Raw genomic sequence first — 24185 nt, forward strand, 5'->3', positions numbered from 1 at the left:
GTGCAGGTGGACTGGCACCATCAGGACCTCTGAGGTTCTCTAAGTCAATGCAGGTGTACTCGGGACAGGGTCTATATACCGTTCATTGCATTCTGAGCCTAGCTTGGTTGCACTCCCCAGCACCAGCCAGTTCTCACTAACCCCAGAAGAGTCACGCTATAAAAAGTGAATGAGTCAGAAAACGAGAAGGAATATTACCTGAAGGAGATGATAAACTCAAGTATCTCCATCCAAATTTAGAGCAGAGGTTCTTAACATTCTGAAGGATGCAGATTTCTTTGAAGATTATACAAAATTATGAATATTCTCCCCAGAAAAATTCACACATACATGTAAACTTTTTGCCTGTGATGCCAGAGGGTCCAGGAAGCCCCTAAATCCCCAGGTAAGAGCTCCTAATCTAGAGGTTCACAAGACATCAGAGCTGAAAGGTTTCCAAACATCAGGAAGTCAGCCTCTCCCTCAACTTCACAGACTGGAAAACTGACACCTAGAGTGCCCTTGTCCCACACAAGGCCATGCAGCCCCCCAGAGCCAGCTGAGGCTCCAGAGCCAGGACCCATCGGAGCTCCTCCCACTTATTACACCTCTTGTCCCCCATCTCCCGCCTGCTCCAAGACGCTGCTGCACAAATATTGACTTTGGTCTTTAGTCTTGTTTTTATTGTGCATCAGTGGAAGCTTCTGAAAGTATCTAGGAGCATCCCAGAGAAACAGAGCCTCCTCTAGCACTGAGCTGCATCCAAGCCCCACCACTTGCTGAGTGGGGCCCCACTGGGCAAGCACCACAGACTTTGTGAGCTAATTTCCAGAGCTGTGGTCAGTCATCAATGGGGAAAGGGAGGCACTGCTGGGAAACTGCTAGTTCCTGGAGCGGAGGAGGAGGGGGAGAGGGGGACCCACACAGCAAGCTGGAGTGTGGGGGGGGGGGGGGGGGGGGATTAACTTCCCTCCTGAGTAAGGAGTGGGTCTGAGATAGGCGGGCTGTAAATGCCACCAGTCCAGGGCTCGGAAAGCGAGAGGTATCTCAGAGGTCGAGGTGTGCAGGAGCCAGAGGGAGGCCACTTTTCCTACCCAAGTGATGGGGAGAGGGGCTTAAGCAACCGTCCTAGGAGCTCAATACAGCTTGTGAGGACATGTTCCTTTCCCCTTCCCCCGTCTCCAACGAGCACTTAGCAACGACTTTTTCCAGGTAGGGAAGCCGGAGCCTTTCCAGTCAAGCTCTCACCCCACCTCTAAAGCTCCCGCCCATGCCCACCACCCCCATTTCACCTGCTGCATGTCCACCAGATACTGTGCATCCCTTAGACCAGTGGTGCTCACCCAGGTGTGAATTCCTCCCCCCCCCAACCCCCGCCACACACACACAGCCCAGGGAATGTTTGGCAACGTCTGAAGAGATTTTGGATTGTCACAATGGGTTGGAGGGTTGGGCTCCTATCTAATGGGAAAAGCCAAGGATGCTGCTAAACATCCTACAATGCACGAGACAGCTCCTTACAACAGTCATCCAGCCCAAAATGTCAATAGTGCCTGGACTGTGAAGCAGCTTGAAGGCAGGACCATTCCTGTTTTGTTTACTCTATTTACCCAATGTAGTCTACATACCTATTGCACAGCCCAACACAGAGGAGGTGCTTGATAAGTATCTGTTGAATGAATAACAAATAATGAATGACAACCTGCCTAATGTCTGAAGTTCAAAAATCCCCCAAGGTCATCCTGTCCAGACTCAGGCACATTATTCCTAAGGTCATATCTCCATCTGTTCTAGCCCAACCAGCCTCCAGCTTGATTTCTCTTCCATATACCCCATCAGAGTGATGGGTACTGCCCCCATGCCTGAGAAGGCCTGCCCTGATCTGGGTGGCCAGAAAAGGTATCCTCCTAGGATGCGGCAAAGAGAAAGTGAGGACTAGATTAGCACTAGAGATCATTTTAGCTCACCCTCTAGCCAATTTTACAGAGAGGAAACTGAAGCACACAGTGTGGAAGGGACCTGCAAGACCTTATCCTTGAACATCCAGAAAATTTTAAAAATAATTTCTTCATCTGTCTCTCTCTCTTTCTCTCTCTCTCTCCCTCTTTTTCTCTCTCCCACCTTATCTTGTTTTTTTTTTTTTTTTTGGTTCTTTTTTTTTTTTTCTGGCTTCTGTGATGGGCCTAACATGTGTTAAATGGCTCTGGAAACAAATTTGAATGTGACGCACCCTTGTCCTTGAAGAGCTCATGCTTTGTTGGAAATGACAGGTTCATAAATAATAATGATAATAGAGTTACTATCTGCCAGCACTGTGCTAGGTGCTTTGGATATATGTTTTATAATCAACACAAGAGTCCTTCAAGGTAGGTAGCGTTATCCATTTCAGACATGAGAAAACTAAGGCACAGAGAAGTTAAGTAGTTTGCCCAAAGTCACACAGCGAAACGTGTAGGAGCCAATATTAAAACCCATGCTTTTTGGACTCTAAACCCCACATCCTAAATAGATGCACAATGGGATCCAGTACCAGGGGACAAGGCTTAGACCAGTTTATGGAAGGCCATGAACGCCAGATTTAAAAGTTTAGATCTTACCCTATTAGGTGACAGGGAATTGGCCTAAGGTTGTTAGTCAGGAAGTGACAAGGTTAGCAATTATGAGAACATCGCTCTCAGTGAAAATGGTGGGAAACTGAAGTCAGGAAGATCAATTAGGAGGCTGAAGCAATAGCTCAGATAAGAGAGAAGGATCTGAAGTAAAGGAATAGTAGTGGGAGAGGAGGAAGGGCAGGCCCACGATACGTTTAGAAGGCAAAATAAGCAGCACGTGGTCCTGCCTTTGAGAGGCAGCAAATAATGTCAATAAAAAAGATTCTGGAGTCAGACGTGTCTGGGTCCAAGTCTGGTGAATGCACTTGCTGCTTGTGCGGGAGGCACTGAGGGTCGGGGGGTGGGAGCGGCGTTTGAGCACCCGCAGGATGTCCAGCACAGAGCCAGAACTGCACTCGCCACATGCAGGCAGCATCTTCATCCTCTGCTCCTAGCTGCCTAGAGCAGCTCTGGCTGGATAATGACCCCCACACACGCCCAGATGCTAACCCTGGAACCCATCAGTGTCACCTTATGTGGAAACGAGCTCTCTGCAGATGTTATTGTTAAGGATCTTGAGGGAGGAGTTTATCTTGGATTCTGGGGGTGGGCCCGACGTGCAATCACATGCAGCCTTATAAAAGGAAGGCAGGGGCGCCTGGATGGCTCAGCTGATTAAGGTCCTACTCTTGATCTCAACTCAGGTCTTGATCTCAGGGTTGTGAGTTCAAGGCCTGTGATGGGCTCCACACCCACCACTTAAAAAAAAAAAAAAAAGAGGGGGCCAGAGGGAGACTGGACACACAGGAGGAGGCAGACACTGGAGTGATGAGGTCATAAGCCAAGGTGCTCAGCAGCCACCAGAAGCTGGGAGAGGCCAGAAACAGTTTCTCCTCTGGGGCCTCCACAGGGAGTGGGGACCTGTGAGCACTTTGTTTTTAGCCCAGTGAAATGGATTTCAGACTGTGGCCTCCAGAACTGTGAGAGAACACATGTGTGGTGTTTGTGGTGACTCACTACAGTGGCCGTAGTAACCGAGCCCGGAGTCACCATTATGGCCACTTTGGCTTCCGGCTTAGAGGATCTGGGCACCACCCCCCCCTCAGTGTCTGTGTGTGCTCATCTCCCACCTCCCCTCACAAAATTCCCACCCTCTGAGCTGCGTTTGTATGTCAGAGGAGGCCCCCTGCCCCCCGGCCATGAGCCTGTCTCTCCCTTCCTTCTCTGTCCTCCTGTCCTCTGCCTCTTGCTGGCTCTGCCTCTGTTTGTCCCCCCATGTCTCCCCTCCGATGCCTGTGTTGCCCTGTTTCTGCTTGTCTCTTTCTGTCCCACCTGCCTCCTTTCTCCTCTCTCTCTCCCTCCCTGCTGTTTCCCTCTCTCTCTCTCTGACTCTCTCCCTTTGCCGTTCGCTTCCTATTCTTCTGTCTCTCTGCTCTTCACTCTGTTTCTCTCCACTTTTCAAGTTCGAGTCGCTCTCAGCCCCTCTGATGATCTTCCTGATCTTTCTGCTCCATCCTGATGGGTTTCTCTTCGTATCCTCCTGGCTCTTTGCATCTCTCTCTGTTTTGGCCTCTGCCTCTGCCTGTCTCTCTGTCTCTTCCTCCCTTCTGTGTCTCCATGTCCTCCCACTCTCTGTGTCCCTCTCTCCCACATTCACAGGCCTCCCACCTCCAGGGTGTCTCAGGCTCCCCCTGCCATTGGAAAGGACTCTGCCATAACATCTGCAGCCCCCAAGCTGCACTTCAGAGCAGGACTCGTCTGTTTAGTCATGCCCCGGTCCGACACCATGGGAGGATGGGCGACGGAGGCAGGGACAAGAGCTATTTCACTGTCACGTTGTTCTTCTGGCTTTACCTAGAGGCTCCTCGACAGGTGGCTCTTAACATTCCAGCAGCGCAGTCAGCCTTGCCAAGGAGAAATCACTTTTCCTTGGCCTATGCTCTGCAGAATTAATCTTTCCCCTTTAATGATGATCATCTGTTGCTGGCAGGGGCAGGAGTATGAGCAGAGAAAGAATTCTAGGCGGGGGTTTCAAAACAGGGAGAAAGTAGGAGTTAAATTTTCTTATTTGGAAGTAGGATGATAGCAGGGAAAGATCTTCACGAGGACTAGGACCGTGTTTTTCTCTTCCCTGTGTCCCAGCTCCTGGAATAGCATCTGGAATGTAAAAGACAGTAAATATATGAATGAATGAATGAATGAATGAATGAATGGGTTTCAATCCTCATTGTATCAGTTCTTGCTGTGCCTCACTGGACAAGTCCCTTTCAAGTTGTCATCTGCAAAATGGGGCTGGTAATCAGACCTGCCCACAGCACACAACCATGAGGACAGTGGAAGTGAAATATGGGATCTGGTGAGTGGGGCTGGACCTCAGCTCTCTTCAGGGCAGGCCGGGCCAGGTGGGCTCATGGGTGCTTCTGGAAGAGCTGCAGGGAGTGAGAAGTGTGGAGCTGGCTGCAAAGAGCAGGGGGCAAGGAGCAGGATGGGGAAGGGAGGCCACAGGCCAGGCAGGAGGATGTGCGTGAGAGGCGCTGTGTCTGGGACTGCTCGGGGAGGTGGGGAGGACCTTCCTTAGGAAGCTGCCACGTGCCAAGAAGGAGGTGTATCTGACTCCATCATAGGGATCTCATCCCTGAGGTTAACTATTATCTCTAGTAGTGGGATTGGGCTGGACTTAGCAAGAGCCCAGTAATGAAATGGCTGGTCAGGGCTTGTGTTTCAGATGAGGAGGATCCTCATCCTTGGTGCTGGCCTGCTCCTTCGCCTCCTCCAAGCACGCTCAAACCCCACCTCTCCCCCAAGGCCTCCTTGGCCACTCTACTTACTGCTATAATGTGCCCCTGTCCCCAGCACTCTCCTTACGCTGTTCTTTATCTTTACTTCATAGCACTTACCACTTTCACTTTCTGGCATTCTAGATAACTTACGCATTAGATTGACAGTTTGTCTCTCATAACTAGAACAGAAGCTCCATGATGCCAGGAATCTTTGTGAGTTTTGTTTGCTGTGTATCCCAAGTGCCTAAAACAACTCAGCATATAGTAGCTTCTCAGTAAATATTTGTTGAATGAAAGAATAGTGATGGGATTTTTCATAAGCTTATTGTATTGAACACACCACGTTAGCGCTGGAAAGGACCTGAGAGACTCTACCTTTTACCCACAGAGAAGGAAGGACTGGAGAAGGGAAATGGCCAAGGTCACACGGCAAGTTACTGATTGAAACCAGGTTGGTCTCTTGAATTCCCACTTATGTGCTTATTCAGTACACCAGGTCTCAGGCCCTGAGCTAGGAGAACAGAGGGTCCTGCAGTTACTGCCACTCTCCGAGAGACCTTGGGATGCTCAAGAATGGGTCTTCTCCGAGAGCAGGAGCAAGAGATGGAGAGCTGTTTGGAGTGGAACATACCATACAGTGGAACATACCAGCAAGATTTGCGGCATGAGTAATCCCAAAGGGCTGGTAGTTCAGAAACCATTTCCGTGATCTGATCTGATTCTTTCTCTATTTCTGATTTAGGACCTAGATGCTTAGTGTCTCATGGGCATCTCCAACTCAGAATGAACTAGTCTCTCCCCTGACCCTTCTGCATTCCCAAGCATGGCACCCCATCCACCCAGCTGCTCAGGCTAAATACAAGGGAGGTTGCCCTTCATTCCTTCCTCTCCTCAGACCCCACGGCCAACCTGCCAGGTTCCTCCCCCAAGATGTATCTTCCCATCTCTACTGCCTCTGTCTTGGTCCAGACCCTCCTCACCCCCACCCCCCCACCCCCCTGCCTCCATCTCTCCCCTGGACCCCTGCAGTAGTCTCCTGGCCGATCTGTCTGCTTCTACTCTTGCTTCCTTATTTTTAGCACAGCAGTGACCTTTTAAAATTATAAATCAGACTGTCTCATTTTCCTGCTTAAAATTCTTCAGCAGCTTCCCATTCACTTAGAAAATCCAGACTCCTTCAGTGACCCAGAATAAGGCTCCATGTGATCTCCCTCTTCCCTGTCCCTCCACATCAGCCCTCTTTCTGACCCTCTCTCCCACCCAAGGACCCTTCCCCCCACCCTTCCTTCTTCCTAGGTGCTGCCTGTCCCGGTCCACTCTCCTCAGGGAGGCCTGCCCACATTCCCTATCTGAAGCAGCACCCCCATCACCCTCTCCCACAGATCCTGTGCATTTTCCATCCTACACTAGTATAATCACAATTATATATTCATGTGGGTTTTTATTGCTTTGTTATCTGTCTCCACTTCTAGACTTAAGAACCATTGTCTTTGTTGGGTTTTTGTTTTGTTTTGTTTGTTTGTTTGTTTGTTTATTTACCACAGTATACCCTGAGACTTTCAGGGAGCTTGAACATAGCGGATGATCAACAAATATATATTGAGTGGACAAATGATAGCTACAACCATAGATACATCAAATTTTTTTATTGCCTACGAAATAGGCATTTGGCATTCAAAGCTTTCACTGACCTGTCTGCAACCTACCCATGCAGCCCCAATTTTCACTCTACCCTGAGGTGGCCTGAGGCCATGAGCCCTTCTCTGTCTCATTTATGGCCCAGGGTCATGTGTCCCTGCCAAACTCCGTGCTTCCACTGATGCCATCTCTCTTCCTCCCCATCGCTATTAGTCCTTGACCTTCAAATCTTTGTTGTACATCCACTTCCATGAAGCCTTTCACAATTCCCCCAGTAGGACCTCCTACATGTCCACAGAGTTTAGTGTTTGCATGTATGATCACAGTCCAAAGAGGAGAAACCATATGCACAGTCGTAAAAGACACTCAGATTCACATGCTACCTCCATCACTTTTAAGCCACGGGACTCCAGGTCATTTATGCAAATTTTCCTTCTTACAGTTTCCTCTTCTGCAGAGTATGTGTAGGATTGTCCTTTGCCCTTGCAGGGTTGTGGTGGGGATTGGCGAGAGTAACTACACTATTCGGGGCTCAGGATAAGGAGTTGCTTTTGTGAAGGTAATAATGCAGCCTGTCCGGTGACATAGTTGCGACATGCTAGTTTCCTTCTCTAGACTGTCAACTGTACTTGTCTGATTTCTCTGTCTCTAATCCCAATCCCTCTCACTGTGCCTCCCGGTATACAGATGGGAGGAGCCCAGTGAATGAATGAATGAACGAATGAACGAGTGAGTAAATGAATGAATGAATGAGTGAGAGAGTGAACAGCACGTGCCCAAACCCTCCCTACCTGTTGAAGGATCCCAGGAAGTACTAGGGCTCCTGACACCCGCCCTTTTGTTCAAACAGCTCTGAGCAGAAGTGGCCAAATCAGTCTGGGTTTCACCCCATCCTGGCTAAGCTCCCCTGCTTCTCTGATTCGGGGGTCCTGATCCCACCTGCTGTCTGTTCCTGCCCTCTGCGAGAAACAGATCAGTGAGCCCCATAAGAATATGTGGAAGATGACATTTCCAGCTTACAGACCATTCGGAGATGGTTGTTGGCAGTGCAAAGTTGGGAGCTCTCACCGCGGTGCTCCTCTCTCCGTTCAGCAACATATTGGAAAGGGTTCCAGCCAGTTATTGCCTTCTCCTTGCCTGCACCCTAAGTCCTTGTCCAAAGACAGCTGGTTTCCATTGAAAATGTTCAGCCTCTCCCCTCCCCTGCCCATGTCGTTTCTCAACTCACACAGGCCCCTGTAGCCTGGGGCGAGGCCCCCCCAGGTTTGAGAAATCCCTGACATGATCGGAGAGGGGAAAAGGGTGTCCCAGACACTCCCACCTTTAAAACACCGTCTTTTAACCAGAGCTGGTCTAAAACAATCAGCACCCGAGTGGGGCAGGGGTGGGGGTGGGGGGGGGGTGGAGGGGTGGGGACATTTTACTAGAGCAGCCTGACTCCTCCTTGCAGAGCTGGAGTATTGCTGACAAGGATTTCTTCGAGGGTGGCTTCGAGTCTGGCTGTCGCTGCAGGCCGGAGAGGATGGGCTCAGGCTCCCCTGGTCCCCGACTCCTGCACTTATCTCTCAGCACCCACACACCTCCTCAGCACGAGCCTGGGAGTCTCTCTTTCCTCGCGTCTCCACATAGTGTCGGGGCCTCCCCCTGCAGCCCCTCCGTGGACTCATCTGCACTTCCTCCCAGCATGGAGGCCTCAGGGTAGCTAGGCTGCGTGCGTGGAGGTGCAGGACCCCAGCTGGAGTATTCTAGCAAGCGAGGGGCAAGTGACAACTCCTTCGCTGACCTCGCCTCGGAAGTCCCACAGTGTCACTCCGACCACCTTCTGCTATTCTTGTAGTTACAAGTGAGTCACAAGCCCACCCAGATTTTTTTTTTTTTAAAGATTTTATTTATTTGACAGAGAGACACAGCGAGAGAGGGAACACAAGCAGGGGGAGTAGGAGAGGGAAAGCAGGCTTCCCGCCGAGCAGGGAGCCCAATGCGGGGCTCGATCCCAGGACCCTGGGATCATGACCTGAGCCGAAGGCAGACGCTTAACGACTGAGCCACCCAGGTGCCCCAAGCCCACCCAGATTTAATGATAGGAGATACGGACCACACCTCTCCGTAGAAGGACGGTCAAGGTCATGTCATAGAATAACATGGGAGACATTGTTGCAGACATTTTTGGCACTTCCGGCATGCAGTACACAAAATGTGGCCGGGCCAGGATTTGGATTCAATACATCTGATTCCAAAACTTCGGCTATGCCTTTTTAGCCAGTCCGCAGGGACCTGTCCTTTCCCCTGCAGCCCATCGCTCTTACTGTCGGCACGCACAGGGGCAATGCGGTCTCCCTAAGCCGACTGGAGCCTGGCTGGGTGAAAGCAGCAGACCAGGGCCTGCTGGTCAGAGAGGCCATGCCCAAGGCCAGCCTGTGAACTTCTTAAAGAGGAGGACAGAGAAGGTCGGTCACATCCGGGAGAAGAAAGCAGGTGGCAGCCCCAGAGCATGGTGAGCCTGCAGCGCATCTCACTGTCATAAACAATTTGTCTGGTGTTTTTCCTTCTCCCACAAGGCTCTGGCCTGGGATGACTCAGCCCTTGACAGAAAAGGTGCCTTCGCATTGAGAAACATTCACTGGTCTGGAGTCAGACATTCGTGAATCGGAGTCCTGGTTCTACCACCGCCTGTTAGGCAGCCTGGGATAAGTTCCTTAACCTCCCCGGGCGAAAGGGAGGTTAAAATGCCTTCCTTCCTGGATTTTTTGAAATGTATATGTAAGCAAAGTACTGGTGCCATGCCAGGAACATAGTAGGTGCTCCATTAAATGCTCATTTTCCTGTCCTGGGCCATGTCCAACCCCAGCTTGAGGGCTGTCGTGAAGACAGTGGTGAAAACTCCTTTGACCATTCGGCAAACTCGAGTCCAGCTCCGTGACCCTGGAAGGAGCGGTGGCTGAGACCTCTCCCGTGATGTGACCATGAAATTATAGTGTCCGGGGACAGAGAAGAAGTCAACCCTGTAAGGCACGCAGAGGGAGGAAGCATGGCCTGGAAAGATGAGAGGGTGTGGGCGAAGGCCTGGAAGCAATAGAAGTTCGATTGCTGGAGTGTGAAGGCCAAGGGCGGTGCAAAGGCGGAGGCCACAAGCACAAAACTAAGAAAATAAGCAGGGGCCCAGCGGTGAAGGACCTTGTAAATCGAGTTCCAAAACTTGAACTTTAAAGGCAACTGGGAGCCACTTGGGAGTTTTCCTCTGTTGGATGCAGTGGTTAGCTCTGCATTCTATAGCATCCCCTCCGACTACGTTGTAGGAAATGGAGTCGAGGCAAGAAAACCTGTGTCAGGGAGGCCCATTAGGACAGGATGACAGTAATCCAGGGGAAAGATGATGCTGGCCTTTTCTAGGGGGACAGCAGGGGCCTGGAGAGAGGTGGACAAACTCAAGAATGAGGAGGTTCCATGACAGTGACAGTTTGGATGTTCATTGCTGAGGGATATGAGAGAAGAGGTAAGTGCTTTAAATGAAGTCAACTTAGAAGTCATGGAAGTGTGGGGCCAGAGCACTGATCACCGCCCTGTGGAGAGGAGTATCATGGAAGGCTCTGCTAAAGGGGTATCACCTAACTGGAGAATTGATGAGCAAAAATTAGCCAAGGGAGGTGGGGAGGTACTTCAGGCAGAGGAAATAGCTCATGTGAAGGCTCAGAGATGTCAGCTATAATGCACAGAGCAGTACTCTGTGTTGTTGAATAGATGATTGGTCTGCCGGTTCGTACTAAAGTGCTAATGGTTGATATAGAACTGGCCCTTTCTTCTTCCCTGAGGAGTTTGTACTTTAACAGGTCATGAATCCTTACTCTAAGGATTCATGATCAGTAGATTTCAACGTGGAACACGGACACTGTTTAGGGTGAGAGGGTTTTACCTTTGCCCCTCCCCCACCGGAGGTTACCAAAGTAGATGACTGATCCTTAAGGGTCAAACAGACCCTGGTCTACACACAACAAAGGGTCTCTTGCCCTTGGGTCTTGCTTATCTGCCTCCACCCTGAGCCACCTGAAGCTAGATCGTTGAAGCCCAGTGATTCCCCAAGGGACGCAGTATATTCTAGAAGCTATGAACATAGCTTTGAGGTAAGAATACCTAGATCCATATCCTGGTTCCTCTCCTTCCTAGTCCTTTGACCCTGGGAAAATTATTTAGCTTCTCTGTACCTTTTCCTCATCTGTAAAATGAGGAAAATACTAGTATCTAAAATTTTGTGAAAAAAAGGACAGGACCCGCAAAAAGTTTAGAAGGGTGAGTGGTGTCACTGCCTCTGTTACTGCTGTCATTATTACTAGTCCTCTTTTCGCTCTGTCCCCATCTCCTTCCAAAGTTGCTCCTTGACGCACATGCTTGCAGATATGAAGCTGGGAAGGAACGTGGCGAGAACGTTTTTGGATTATTATCGGCTGAACCCCCCAGTCGAGAAAGTGGCAATTCCCATGCCGAGGCTGCGGTAAGTGACAGGGCAGAACTGTATGGCGGGGGTCCTACTTAACTGGCTTTGTGTTCAGGGGCAGCTTCCCTTGGCTTCTCTCTGGCCCTCAGTTTCACGTCTGTGGTGGGAGAAAGAATCCCTGCCCTGCCCCCCAGCATATGGGGCAGAAGAGCTCAACAGCATGTTTTCTGTCTATAAAGTATCGTCACAGCATCAGACAGTGTGGGGGTGGTCACATTTCTGTGTCCCCCATAGGAGTCCCCGGGGATGGGAGGTGCTGAGGGACTGCGTGCCATCCAAGTTAGTCTGGGTGTCCCCATACGCTACTTCATCTGGTGGCTCATCCTCTAGGATTCCTACTTCATCTAGGCTCATAAGGTCTCTGATCCCTCCATTTTCTCATCTGTCAAGTGGGGACAATAACACTCACCTAGAAAGTTATTATGAGATGCGTGTTAAAGCACCCTGCACATTTTTAGGCCTACATGTATCCCCTTAAGGCGTGAGAGCCCCCTTCCCTCAAGACGTGAAGGTTCAGGGCTGGGGAGAACACAACCCTAAGAAATTTCACATCAGGTCTTCTGCTGGAGTCAGCTTTTTGGGCCACCGAAGAGAGAAGGTCAGGGGATGAGTATCCTTTCAGAGGGCAAGACCACAGACCAAAGTACTGGGCATTCCCATGACCCCTGGAAGTAAGCCTGGTGAGCATTTGGACAGTGATACCCAATGGCATCTGGAATGTGCTGGCCCTGCCCTACATCTTGGCCTCATTTCCTACTCTCTAGTGATCCAGCCTCCGTAAAGGACATAATGATGTCCAACTTCCTTCTTCTGCCAGATCATTCTTCCCACTGACCTTGCCCTTGACCTTGCCCATGTGCTTTGCTGCCTCAGGGCCTTTGCACTAATGCACCTTCCTCCATACCCTGTAATTAACAAAAACACTATTAATCACTGTTATTTATTGAGCAAAGTACTTTTTGTACATGATCTTATTTATTCCTCATAGATATTATACTTCCCATATTACAAATGAGGGGTAAAGGAAGCTCAGGAATGTGAAGAGAATTGCCTGTCAAAGGGATTTTGGCAGAGGTAGGATTTGATCCTAGGATTGTTTTATTCCAAAGCTAGACTGAAGTCCAACTAAGCTCCACCTTAAGCAGGAAGCCTTTCTCACTATTGGTGTGGGTTCAAATTCTCTCAGGCTCATGCTAACTGTGGGATCTTGGGCAGGTTTCGTGGCCTCTTGAAACCTTTCTCTACCTACCTATAAAGTGGGTGTAATAACTAAAATCTCTAGAGATTTTAAAGATTGGATACAAGCTTGGTATAGTGCCTGGCAGTCAGTAGGGGCTCAATAATGTTTCCATCTCCTTTGGTTTCTGGGTTGTAATCCCAGATTTCCAACCAGCTCATTGTGGCCTGGGGCAAGTCCCTGGACTTCTTGGGTTAGGCTGGATGATCTCTCAGGGCCACGTTCCACCATGCTGTGAGGCCCACGTCTCCACAGAGTCTACAAAACAATGTATTCTGACTCATACTCTATCTCAGATTGTTCACCAATCATGTGGGGTCTTTGTGGGGGTGCCCACTCCCCCATTCCCGGTAGATTAAAAATACCTTCAAGGAGGATCATGTCTGTTTTTTCTCTGTGCTCCCCAAGTGCCTAGACTGTACTGAGCATGCATACGTGTCTTCCTTCCTTTCTTCCTCCCTCCCTCCCTTCTTCCTTCCTCCCTCCCTCCCTCCCTCCCTCCCTCCCTCCCTTCCTTCCTTCCTTCCTTCCTTCCTTCCTTCCTTCCTTCCTTCCTCCACTTAGGAAAACCAGCACTTTAAGCCAGTCCCCTGGGGCGAGGGAGGTGCTCGTGCTTAGTGAGTAGGGCATGACCCTGCCTTTGAGGAGCTCACCTCTAGAGGAAAGTGCTCAGTTCATTCTTAGAAGTCATTCTTGATTGGTTAAAGTTCTTAAAAATTTAAAGCTCTATAATGCTCAAAAGAATTCTTAGAATCTCATTTACAAGTTAATTTGGGGATTGTCTCTCTCAGGTCCTCTGTCAACCTGAATAAAATGATCTTGATCCTTTAGACTTTTTCTTGGCTGTTGCACTATCAGTGAAATGGTGCCGACACTCAGGGAGACCAGCAATGGCGCAGGCCCCTCTTCCCGACACAGATGAGGAAGTCGAGGCCCAGGGAGCCTACAGCACTGGCCACAGCCACAACTAGAGCCCAAGCCCCACAATCCCCAGCCTGCTTTTCTCCGCATGAGTTAGCAGAGTTCCTCCAGATGGACAGGAGGCGGGAACCTGAAACCAGGTGGGAGGCTGCAGGCAGCTCTCAGGGCTTCATTGCTCTAAACTTTGGAACCTCTTTAGAAAAGAGCTGGAGAGCTCCTTCCTCAAAGTGCACGGCCTTGAGGACTTGAGGTAAATGCACCCACCCTTAAATTAAGAAAAACCAAACAAACTCCCTCTCCATGCCCACACCTCTGTCTCAGCCAACTCTGAGTATCACTTAGCTCTCAGTTGTCAGCAACTCTTGAAAAATGAATTCCCAGGAGGACGCAAGGCTCTGATTTAGGACTTGAATACGTCCCCTTTGTTTGTATTATTTTCCATCCAAGCATCAGATAACATAAGTGAAAGAGTAGTTCTGGTTTTAAAGGAAAGCTACATGTTTTGGCTCAAAATTAATCTTTGTTTTCTCTCATCTTTGTGGATAATTATAATCCATCAGTTTCCACTCAGGTGCTGGTGGGAGCTTGGTGGGGGCCAAGCTGTCCTTCAGAGGGGGTCCTTGGGGAGGGCCAGGAGGGCCAGCAATGTGAACCCAAGGGCATAGGTTCAGGGATGTGGCGTTGATGACCAAAGCCAAGACCCCACACTTACCTGGATCACAGTGACATAGCCACGGGGCTAAAGGTCAAAAGGTCCCATCAAGGTAGATGAAAATTAGGAAAAATGAACAGGTGAGGTGAGCCTCTGCGGGAAGATAGAGCATGAGCATGGAAGGTGGGCTGGTCTCTGAGTGTGAAGTGGGCTCAGGCTCAGCGACAGGCTGGGAGAGCGGGCTCCATGGTAGGGTTGTGATGTGTGTGTTGGAGGATGGGAATGATCATCTACTCAACACACGAGAGCCCACCATATGCGAGGCCATGCACTGGGTGCTGGGGGACATAGAGAGCCCCTGCCTATCAGGAGCCCAGGACACAGAGGAGAAAGGCATGTACACATGCAAAGATGACAAACAATACCAAACAACGTATGAAAGTGCTCAGCTACATATCAGATTATACTCTCTCTCAAAAACCTTCCATGGCTCCCCATTACCTTCAGGGTAATGTTCCAGTTCCTCTTCCTGGTATTCAAAGCTCTGGCCTACATCTTGAACTTCATTTCCCAGCACACCCCTTCCCCTGTGAGCATCCTCTCCACCCCATCTGCTTTCTACCACTTTAGTCCTTATGCTTCAGACTAAACAGGTCAACTATTTTCATGCCTCTATGTCTTTGTTCATCCTTTTTTTCTCTTCCTAGAATGTTCTCCTATTTTGTCTCTAGATGGTGAATTCCTACATACTTTTCAAAGCTGGGTCTAAACATCACACCTCTCTGCTTCACTATCTCTGTTCTCCACCTGAGATAGAGCTACTTCCTCTCTGCCGGATTCCTAACTGCATTTTGCACACACCTGTAGCATTGTATGTCCCCTGTTGTCATGGCATCTTTGCACATCTGGCTTCTCCACTAGACAGGTTGCCCCTTAAGGAGCTGTCTTGGGTCACTCCTGGATCTTTAGTGCACAATGCTCAGCCTAGCAGGGAGTATATCCTAAAAAAGTCCCAAATGTATGAATGTATGAATTATGGAATGGTAGGAATGAAGAAGCCCCTGAGAATTCTTGACTTCAACCCTTTCATGTTTTAGAAAAGAAAAGTGAGACCCAACCAGAAATTCCCCTCCTACACCACCTGGCCAGCATTTGGCAGCCAGCAGGAGTATCCCAAGAAGGCTTCAGGGAGGAAGTGGCATTTGAACTTGGTTTTGTTTTGTTTTGTTTTTTTTAAAGATTTTATTTATTTATTTGAGAGTGAGAATGAGATAGAGCATGAGAGGGGGGAGGATCAGAGGGAGAAGCAGACTCCCTGCTGAGCAGGGAGTCCGATGCGGGACTCGATCCCGGGACTCCAGGATCATGACCTGAGCCGAAGGCAGTCGCTTAACCAACTGAGCCACCCAGGTGCCCTGAACTTGGTTTTAAAGGACATGTAGAACTTAGATGGATGAAACAGAAAAAGGAGAGAAGGTATCCCATGTTGGGGGTAGGGTGAAAGGCAGGAAGCAGGGCCTGAAAAGACAGTTCGAGGCAATGACAAGACCAGGATGTCTAGAGCAATGGAGACAGTAAGGTCAAGACCAAAAGTTCATTTCTATTCATCAATCACTCCTCAAGCACCTACGCCAGGCCTGAGCTTTGCTTGGGAATTACAGAGAAAAATCAGATGTGTTACACTCACATTCTCGTGAGAAAAACAGACAAAGAACTACCTAGAAAATGGTTTGCTGAGGGCAAGGTACAAAGTACTGTGGAGATCTTGAGAAGGGAGAAGCTTATTTTCTGGGAAGTCTGCTTCCCAAGTGAGCCTGGAGAGGTGGGGGAAGGCATTATGGCAAGAGGAACACAGGCCCCAGATGTACGGGATATTTGCCTTCCAGTGCCTTCTCTCTCTTTGCCCCCGTCTTGGTTACAGAGGCTCTTTGCCAATCAGTCTACACATTCACATGCCCCCCTGGCCACTGCACACCTTCTGCCATGCCCCCATCTACCTAGGACTGCCCCTGCCCCGTGCTTGTACCTGAACTTGCCCCTCTAGGGGAAGTACGCCTTCCTTTACCCCCATGAAAACATAGCCATCTGATTTCCTATGCTCCCTTTGGGTGTTAAGAACCCACCCCTCGACATATGAATAGCACCCTGTAATTTGCAAAGCTCACCCCCAACCCCCTTACCAGAGCTGACGAGGCAGGAAGGACATAGGCGCTTGTGTGCTCTAAGCTGTCTGTGGGTACCGAGGTCTAGATGTATTTCATCCATGCTAGACAGCCTTGCCATGTTAGCCGGGTCCCTCAGCGACGGTGCCATTTCGGGCAGTGAGGCCTATTGGTGGGGGACATAGGTTAGGGCAAGGCGTCCCTTTTGTGTGCCGCCACCTGTTACATTTTTACCTTATTCATGACTCATCAACGATGAAGGAAAATGGGTACTCCAAGGTCAGAGCACGATGGGCTACAAGAAGTTGCTTCTTCAGTCCTAATTCAAAAAGCACAAGAGAGATTTCCGTATTTATGGTGTTTGCCACTTTCTGCCGTGCTTTGTAATTCTTCATTATTTTGTGTAGTCATTTTGTGCAACTGTCTCCTCTACTAAACTGTAAGCAACCTGAGGACAGCAGCAATGTCTGACTCATCTTTGTCATGTCCAGAGACCATGGGACCCTCTAGCACCACGCCTTTGTAAGTTACAGCAGGAAAGGGAAGACATTAAGTGCATTTACTCATATTATTTCATTTAACCTCACAACACCCCTGTAAGATTAGAATATTTTATCCCCATTTTACAAATAAAGCCCAGAAAAGTTAAATAACTTTCCCAAGATCACACCCCTCATACATAGGCAACCTGGGAATTCAGGTGAGTTCTTTCTGGCTCTAAAGCCTACTCTTTCCACCGCAAATGAATCTTAGTCAATCACATGAATGAATGGCACATCAACTTATCAGTCAACAACATAACAAACAAGGCCCTGTATGAGGGAAAATGCAAAAATTGATAAAACTTGGTCCCCTGTCCACAAGGAGCTCATAGTCTAGTGTGTGAGCCAAACAGACAGAGGGCAATTACCGAAGGGTAGTGTTAAGGGCATGGCATTGGGTGCTGGGTGCTGTGACTCAGAGATGAGCCAGACATACCTCTGCCTTCCAAGATCACCCAAGCTCGTGGCGGAGACAGACCCACTATGAAATGCCATACTTAGGCTATTCTGAGGAATATAAGGGCGACTCTGGAGCCCATGATGGTTATGAAGAGGATGGGGTCCCAGGCTCACCCAGGATATAGATCTTCTATGTGTCCACCCCCATCCCATTGTGAATTGGAGAGGATGGGTTAGAATCAAGGTGGACACATGTAAGAGTTGGAGCTGTAGTCTGTCAGGTTTTCTCCAGAACCAGAATGATACAGAGTATCGATCTAGCAGTCATTCATTGAGCCATGATGCCTGCTTTGAACCAGGCCCTGGGCTGGGTTCCTGGGACACAGAGAAAAGGAAGACAAGGCCACTGCTCCTGGGCTGTCGTAGTCCAGTGGGGGAGAGAGACATGCACAGAAATGATTTCAATCCGGTATGTATATGTGCTGTCTTTCTTCTCTCTTTCTGTTATCTCCCCTTTACAGGAAAGAAAAGCCCCCTCCCTACAAGCACCCACTCCTGCGGGGCCCAGCCAGGAACCACCCCAACGGCAAAGGGGACAAGAAGAGCTCCATGAACCACAAAGACCCTTCAAACTCTTTTTAAGGACATGGAGTCCAGGAGGTCTTGTGGAGGCAGGAGCATGCATTTTCTGCTGGGGCATGAAATTAAGCACCCTTCTCTAGTTTCCAAGATAAAGGGTGTGGGATAATGAATAAGCTAGTGAAAGGGAAGGAAAAATGAGAAACCTCACTGTCAATTTTCCCTTTTACCAATGGAAAATCAATTGTGGGACTTCAGCCTAAGGCTCAGGATCAAAATAGGAGGTTCAAACCAACTGAGTACAGATGCTATTTTCCCCAGCACAGAGATCCTCACAGCAAGAGGGAAAGCTACATGTCCCTTTTGAGAGGTTTGGCACATCTCAGGTCAGTGCTTCTGAAGCCCTGTTACCTTTTAAAGTTGTATACCTACCACAGGTGGTTACCTTCTAGACTAGGTGACGGTTGTTCACAGTTTTAGAAATGCCCCGTCCATACTTGCTGATCCAAAACACCATCAATGACACCGACAACCCAAAGACAAATGTGCTGTTGGGAACAATAGGACAGAATTTTTGAAATCACAGTGGTCCGAGGCATGCTGTCACGGTGTCTCTGGGCTGCATGCATTCCCCAGTGACCTAGGTAGTTGAATTGAAACTGTAGCACCAAAGACAAAACATACTGGTCACTCATTCCAAGAGGTCCGTCATGGTTCAGATCTCCAGATCCTGGTGCCAGGGACCAAACCTGGCCCCTGAAGAGGTGGGTATGGATACTCTGCAATGGGGGAAGGATGACTGCCAGGTGAGGGAGATGCAGAAGACAGGAGAATGCCTCCCCCCGCTCCAGGCAGGGGGCTGATAAAATAAAACAGCCACAGTAGCAATTCCCAAGGTGGGGGGTGGGGGCTAAATATTGTGCATTTTTCTAAAGAGTAAAGTGCCTTTGTATGATGAATGGGTCCAGAGGAGTCTGCTCCCTTCCCTTCCGTGAAGCAGGCAGGCTGAGTCACCATGACAGCCTGCTAATTAAAATGACCTCCTGGAAATGAGGATTCGGAGATCGGGAGAGGAAGGAAGGCTCAGGGGAGAGAGGGCCTTTAGCACAAAGCTCCAGTTAAGCATTCTTTTGCGTTGGGATGGGGGATTTTTGAAGTTTGTTGCAAAAACTGAGAGCAAAGCTTATTCTCCCTTTGCTTATTGGTTTTCAGAAATGATAACAAAGAACCATATGCTAGTTGGCTACAAATGTTGTGTGGTGTATATAGCTTCTCCTCGGGGTTCTTTTTGCCCAGAGGAACACAAATAAAGTGGTTTATGCATCTCTTCTGTTCCTCTGAACATTCTTGGCACCCTTCCCTTTAGGTCTTCCACTCCCACAGGAACCAACCAGCCAACCCAAATTTGGTTTGACTCGCACTTTGCTGTCAGGGACTCTGTCATCAGGGATAAGGAAGAACAGTCAAGACTTGACTTTCCAGCAGTTCCTGTGTCAGAGTCCCGGGGAGCTGAGCTCAGTGCAACGTGAGCCAAGAGCATGGCAGGTCTTTCAGAAATGGTAGCATCTCTTGAGACAGCATGAACAGAGGTGGACTGCATAAATCAGGCACGGTGACAGTCCAGGTCTATTTTCCCTGATCAGACCGCCTCCATAATGTTGGGACCATATTTAGGCCCCACTTTGTAAAAACTGCATTGATTGATTGGATCACAGCCTCAGAAGCCCCAGGTATGCGAGCGGTTTGAAACCAAGAACCTGGAGCCAGGCACCTCTGGCTTCTAACTCTGCATTCAGACCCTGGTTCTGTCTTTTAATATCTGTGTGATCTTGGGCAAGTTATTTAACCTGTCTGAATCTTAGTTCCCTCCCCTGCAAGGTGGTGATCGTGATATCTGCCTCATTACAGTTGTTATGTAGGTCTGGGAAATGTCAGCAAGGGTGCTCAGGAAAGGTGAGCTGTGTTATTTGAGATGTGACCAACATGGTGAGGTGTTGGCAAATCATTTCCCATTGGAAATGGAGGAGATGAGCTGGTTATCCCTGTGATGAAAAATAAGAGGGAGTGGGGGTAGGAAAGTGAGATCACAATCTCTAAAAAAGTGGGAAGAACATCTTGGACTTTTTTTTGTCCAAAAGAAGCAAACCTGTTCTGTATTGCCAAAGGTAAGAACCAAATCCAATGATGCAGTTTTAATGAGATGGATTTCAGCTCAAAAAATGAGGAGAACTTTCTAGTGAATAGAGTTGCCAGCCATTGGATGGGCTTCCTGGGGAGACAGTGAGCTCCCCATCACCAGATGTATGCAAATATTCATAATGAACATCTGTCATGGGGGAAATGGAAGGGGTTCCTTCTCTAGGGGGATGCTGGATGCTCTGTGGCATCACCTCCTGGTCTATAACTCCGGAGAGGAATGGCATGATGTCAAAGAATGGAATTTACAGTATAAAAAGTATCATTTAATGCTAAACAAATGACATTAAATATCTCTGAATTACAGCATATGGATCCTGCTAACATTTAGAATTCCTTAAGAAGGAAAAATGCTAGCTATAAGGCAGACTGTAGGGTGTGTTGGCACTAGGACCACCTGCTTCTTTGCATTGGCGGAGCAGAGAGGAAAGGGCTACCCAAGAGACCAGGGGTTGCTAGTGGACCTCCCTGGGACCTTGGCCTGCTCAGCAACTCCCTAGCTTTCTTGGACCAGGTTCTACCTGTGGTCTCCAGTTAGAGAGGAAGGTTTTCGGCAAGGAGATGGAAGACAGCAGCAATCTGGCAGTGAACCAGCCAGAAGCTACTAGCCCACCCAGCCCCAGGAGGGGGCGCTCCAGCCTCTTTTCCTACCTGCCCACCTTCATCTCTGCATAGAGCCCCAAGTGGGTAGACTGGGCTACCAACCCAGTGTTCTGAGGAAAGTGAGACAACTCTGCCAAAAGGAAGAGTGGAGAGGGGAGAGACATGCTGGGCTTCTACCTGGCTCTCACACGTATCTCCATAAACAGTGCCACTTTTCTCTCCACTAGTCCAGAAGCTCAGAGACAAGACTAGGGGTCTATTTACTCTCAAAAGCTATGGTAGGCAAGCCAGAGGTCACCCAGATTCTTTGTGCAGAAGCCCATAGCAGAGGGGTGCCTGGGTGGCTCAGTCGGTTGAGCATCTGACTCTTGATTTTGGCTCAGGTCATGATCTCAGGATTGTGAGATGGAGCCCCACATCGGGTTCTGTGCTGGGCGTGGAGCCTGCTTAAGTTTCTCTCTCTCCTTCTCCCTCTGCAACCCTCCCCCCCCAACACACACCCCAAAATAGAAGCCCACAGCAGAGGCTGAGTCACCTGCTTCTGATGACAGTCCCTGCAGCAGGGGGCCTTTAGCTGGGAGCTTTCCCTGTGGTTCAATGACATACCTGAGACCTACCTAAGAGCATCCTGGCTCATTTTCCTAAGTAGTAAGAGCAGCGCCAACCATGAAGTCTGGAGTGATTAACATTTGTTTGGCCTCAATTCATTCATCTGCCAAGTACTCACTGGGCATTTGCTGTGTGCCAGGCATCATGCTAGATGCCTTTGCTTCCACTGCCTTATTTGATATCCCCAATAGTCCTTGAGGTCTCATTTTCTATTTTGCTAAATAGAGACTCTTAAAAGTAAAATCCTTTGTTTGCATTCATCTGGCTAGTGAGAATCTGGATTCAAACCCAGCTCCCTTTCCATTCCTCTAAGCTGGGCACTCTCCATTGGTCTCTAGGGAAAATCAGGTCAAAACAGGAGAACAGGTGTAAGCAGAACAACATGTGACCAATGGGATCACTTAGAGGTGGTGGGGAATGGGGAGAGAGGCAGGGGACACAGAAGTTTCCAGAGTGGGTGTGTGAGTAAGGATTTCAGGACTTTTTAGCACCTGTAGCTGAATCCCTGTCTTCTTCCCATCTCTCGCTCCCATAAACCTATATGAGCTCCTGCTGGGCACTCCAACAGGGTGGGGCTTGGGCAAGTGGTCCATTTATCACGACACGCAGAGGCTTCTATATCTCCCAGGGCTCCTGGAAACTCAGCAAGGTAGTCATTGCAAGACCCATCCTGGCACCCTCTGGGTTACTGACCCCATGCAAATAATCCAGTTCAGGTGCTGTTCGCACTCCCTCCTTCTGGAGTGTGTGAGCTGAGCCTACAGTGTCTCCCTATTGTTGTTCAGAATTCTTCCTCTGAGTCTTGTCTCCTGAGCATTCGGAGGGCGCCAAGAGTAGAGATCCTTTCTCTCACAGCTCAGCTCAGCCAGAGGGGCACCAGGGCAGACAGAATAGGGGAGACATTATAATGTAATAAGAACAGCCTGGGTTTAAAAACTCAGACAAACTGAAATGTGGATCCCAGCTCTTCTATCAACTTGCTGTATGGCTTTGGGCAAAAAATTTAACCTCTTTAAGCCTTGGGATTCTCATCTGTAAAATGGGAATGAAAACCTACCTTCCATAGTTATTGTGAGGATTAATAGAATAAAATCTACGTACAGCAGAGAGCCTGTAGTTAATACTGTATTGTGCACCCAGACGTTTGTTAAGATGGTAGATCTCATGTTAAGTTCTTATAGCAACAACAACAAAAACAAAAAATAGCAACAACAAAGAGACACAAGGAAGCGTTTGGAGGTGATGGAGATGTCTATTACCTTGATTGTGGATTGTTCCGCAGGTGCTGGCATATGTACAAACTCATCAAATCGTGTAAGTTAAATATGTGCAGTTTTTGTGTATCAATTACACCTCAATGAAAGCTGTCTAAAAAATATAATAATATCTACAAAATAAGTGGCAGAGGGTAGAACTCTTTCCGCAAGTCACCCTCACCCCTATTCACTTCTCACTTGCTTGCTAGGGTTGAAAATCCCTTTTCTTGGAGCCAAAACTCTGTTTATGCTCAGATGAAGTATAGACAGGAGTACAAAGTCTCCTGAGTAGAGGACAGGGGTGAGAGAAGTCCAGAAAAGCGACAGTCACACGGAGGGATCAGTGTCAGACCAGGGACCCAGGTCTTATTCATCACTGCGGCTTCAGCATGAACACAGATCGTGTAGCAGAGCCCGTGCTCCCTGAGTGTGGGATGAACAGGTGTTAGGGGTGGGGTAGAGGCAGAGACCTGAGTTGGTGATGGAGAGGAAAGAGGCTTTGTAAGTTGGGGTTCTGCACAGGGGAGAAGATAGTGTTGGACACAACGGTCACCAAGCCTGAATTGAGGAGGAATTGACAAGACTAAAAAGAGAAAGTGGGGCGGGGTTAGGTTCTGCGAGATGTCTTGTTTTATTAAAATAACAAAAGAATTTTAGCAGGATTTCTAAGAGGCTCTTTCCGTGCCGTCTGTGATTGGCATGCGCTTTCTCAGGGATGGTCTCCGAAGGTGGCACACGGATGCGCTGTGCTGGCTGCAACCAGACCTCCCCTGTCAGCTCTCCCCACTCTCACCAGACTCTGGGCTTACCTGCCCATCTTGCAGATCACTGAGATCAGTGCGATCAAGTCTCTTGTCTGTGGTCCACAGCTGGGAAATAACTAGGACAGGACCTAGGTACAAACCCGCCTCTGCCACACCCCACTGCCTTTTGGTTCAACCCCAAACCTCGGGGCTAAGCCTGACCAGTTCAGAAAGCCATCCTTGCAACTCCTCTTATGGCTCCTTGATGCTCGCAATTTGCTTGTCCCCAAAGACCTGGGATCTATTTTTGGCTGGCCTTATGTCAATCTTAAATCCAAATCTGCTGCTCTCCCTGGCATCAGCTGTCTGGGTCAATGTCTTCTTTTTCCACCTGGTCACCCAGGCTGGAAGCCTTGTCACTGTGTTAACTCCCTTCTTTTTCTCACCCTGTGTGGCCAGCCAGTCCCCCAGGCCCGCTGCTTCTGCCACAGCAATGTGTCTGCCTGCAAGCAGTGTCATGGAGTGACGTTGGAGTCCCTAGACTCGAGATTCAGTCTCATCTCCACCGCAGGCTATTCTGGTCTTGTGAATCATTTAAAGCAGTTACTTCCTCATCGTTAAAATGGAGAGATAATACTTCTGGTAGGATTGTTGTGAATCTCCCTCCTCTCCCCTTTCCATGCTCTCCCTCCCATCCACTCCCACCATCATCCAGTCCCACCTGGATTGCTGTAACAGCCCCTCCCTCCCCTCCCCTCCCTGCCAACTCCCTAGCTCTCTCCCCAGGGGTGCTTACAAGGTCTCTTTAA

The 24185-nt window shown here is 49.0% G+C and overlaps 1 protein-coding gene across 1 annotated transcript in view; it reads left to right on the top strand.

Annotated features, from left to right (window-relative positions):
- BEND5 (BEN domain containing 5) overlaps positions 1-18143 on the top strand; it is a 237321-nt gene extending 219178 nt beyond the window's left edge. Inside the window, exons 9-10 of the mRNA XM_035018600.1 lie at positions 11378-11474; positions 17912-18143. Of these exons, the coding sequence (XP_034874491.1) occupies positions 11378-11474; positions 17912-18032 (218 nt within the window). The 3' untranslated portion in view covers positions 18033-18143. The remainder of the gene's footprint in view (positions 1-11377; positions 11475-17911) is intronic.
- The last annotated feature ends 6042 nt before the right edge of the window (positions 18144-24185 follow it).

This window comes from Mirounga leonina, unplaced genomic scaffold, assembly GCF_011800145.1.
Source record: "Mirounga leonina isolate KUSES-001 unplaced genomic scaffold, KU_Mleo_1.0 Mir_173, whole genome shotgun sequence".
Lineage (NCBI taxonomy): Eukaryota > Metazoa > Chordata > Mammalia > Carnivora > Phocidae > Mirounga > Mirounga leonina.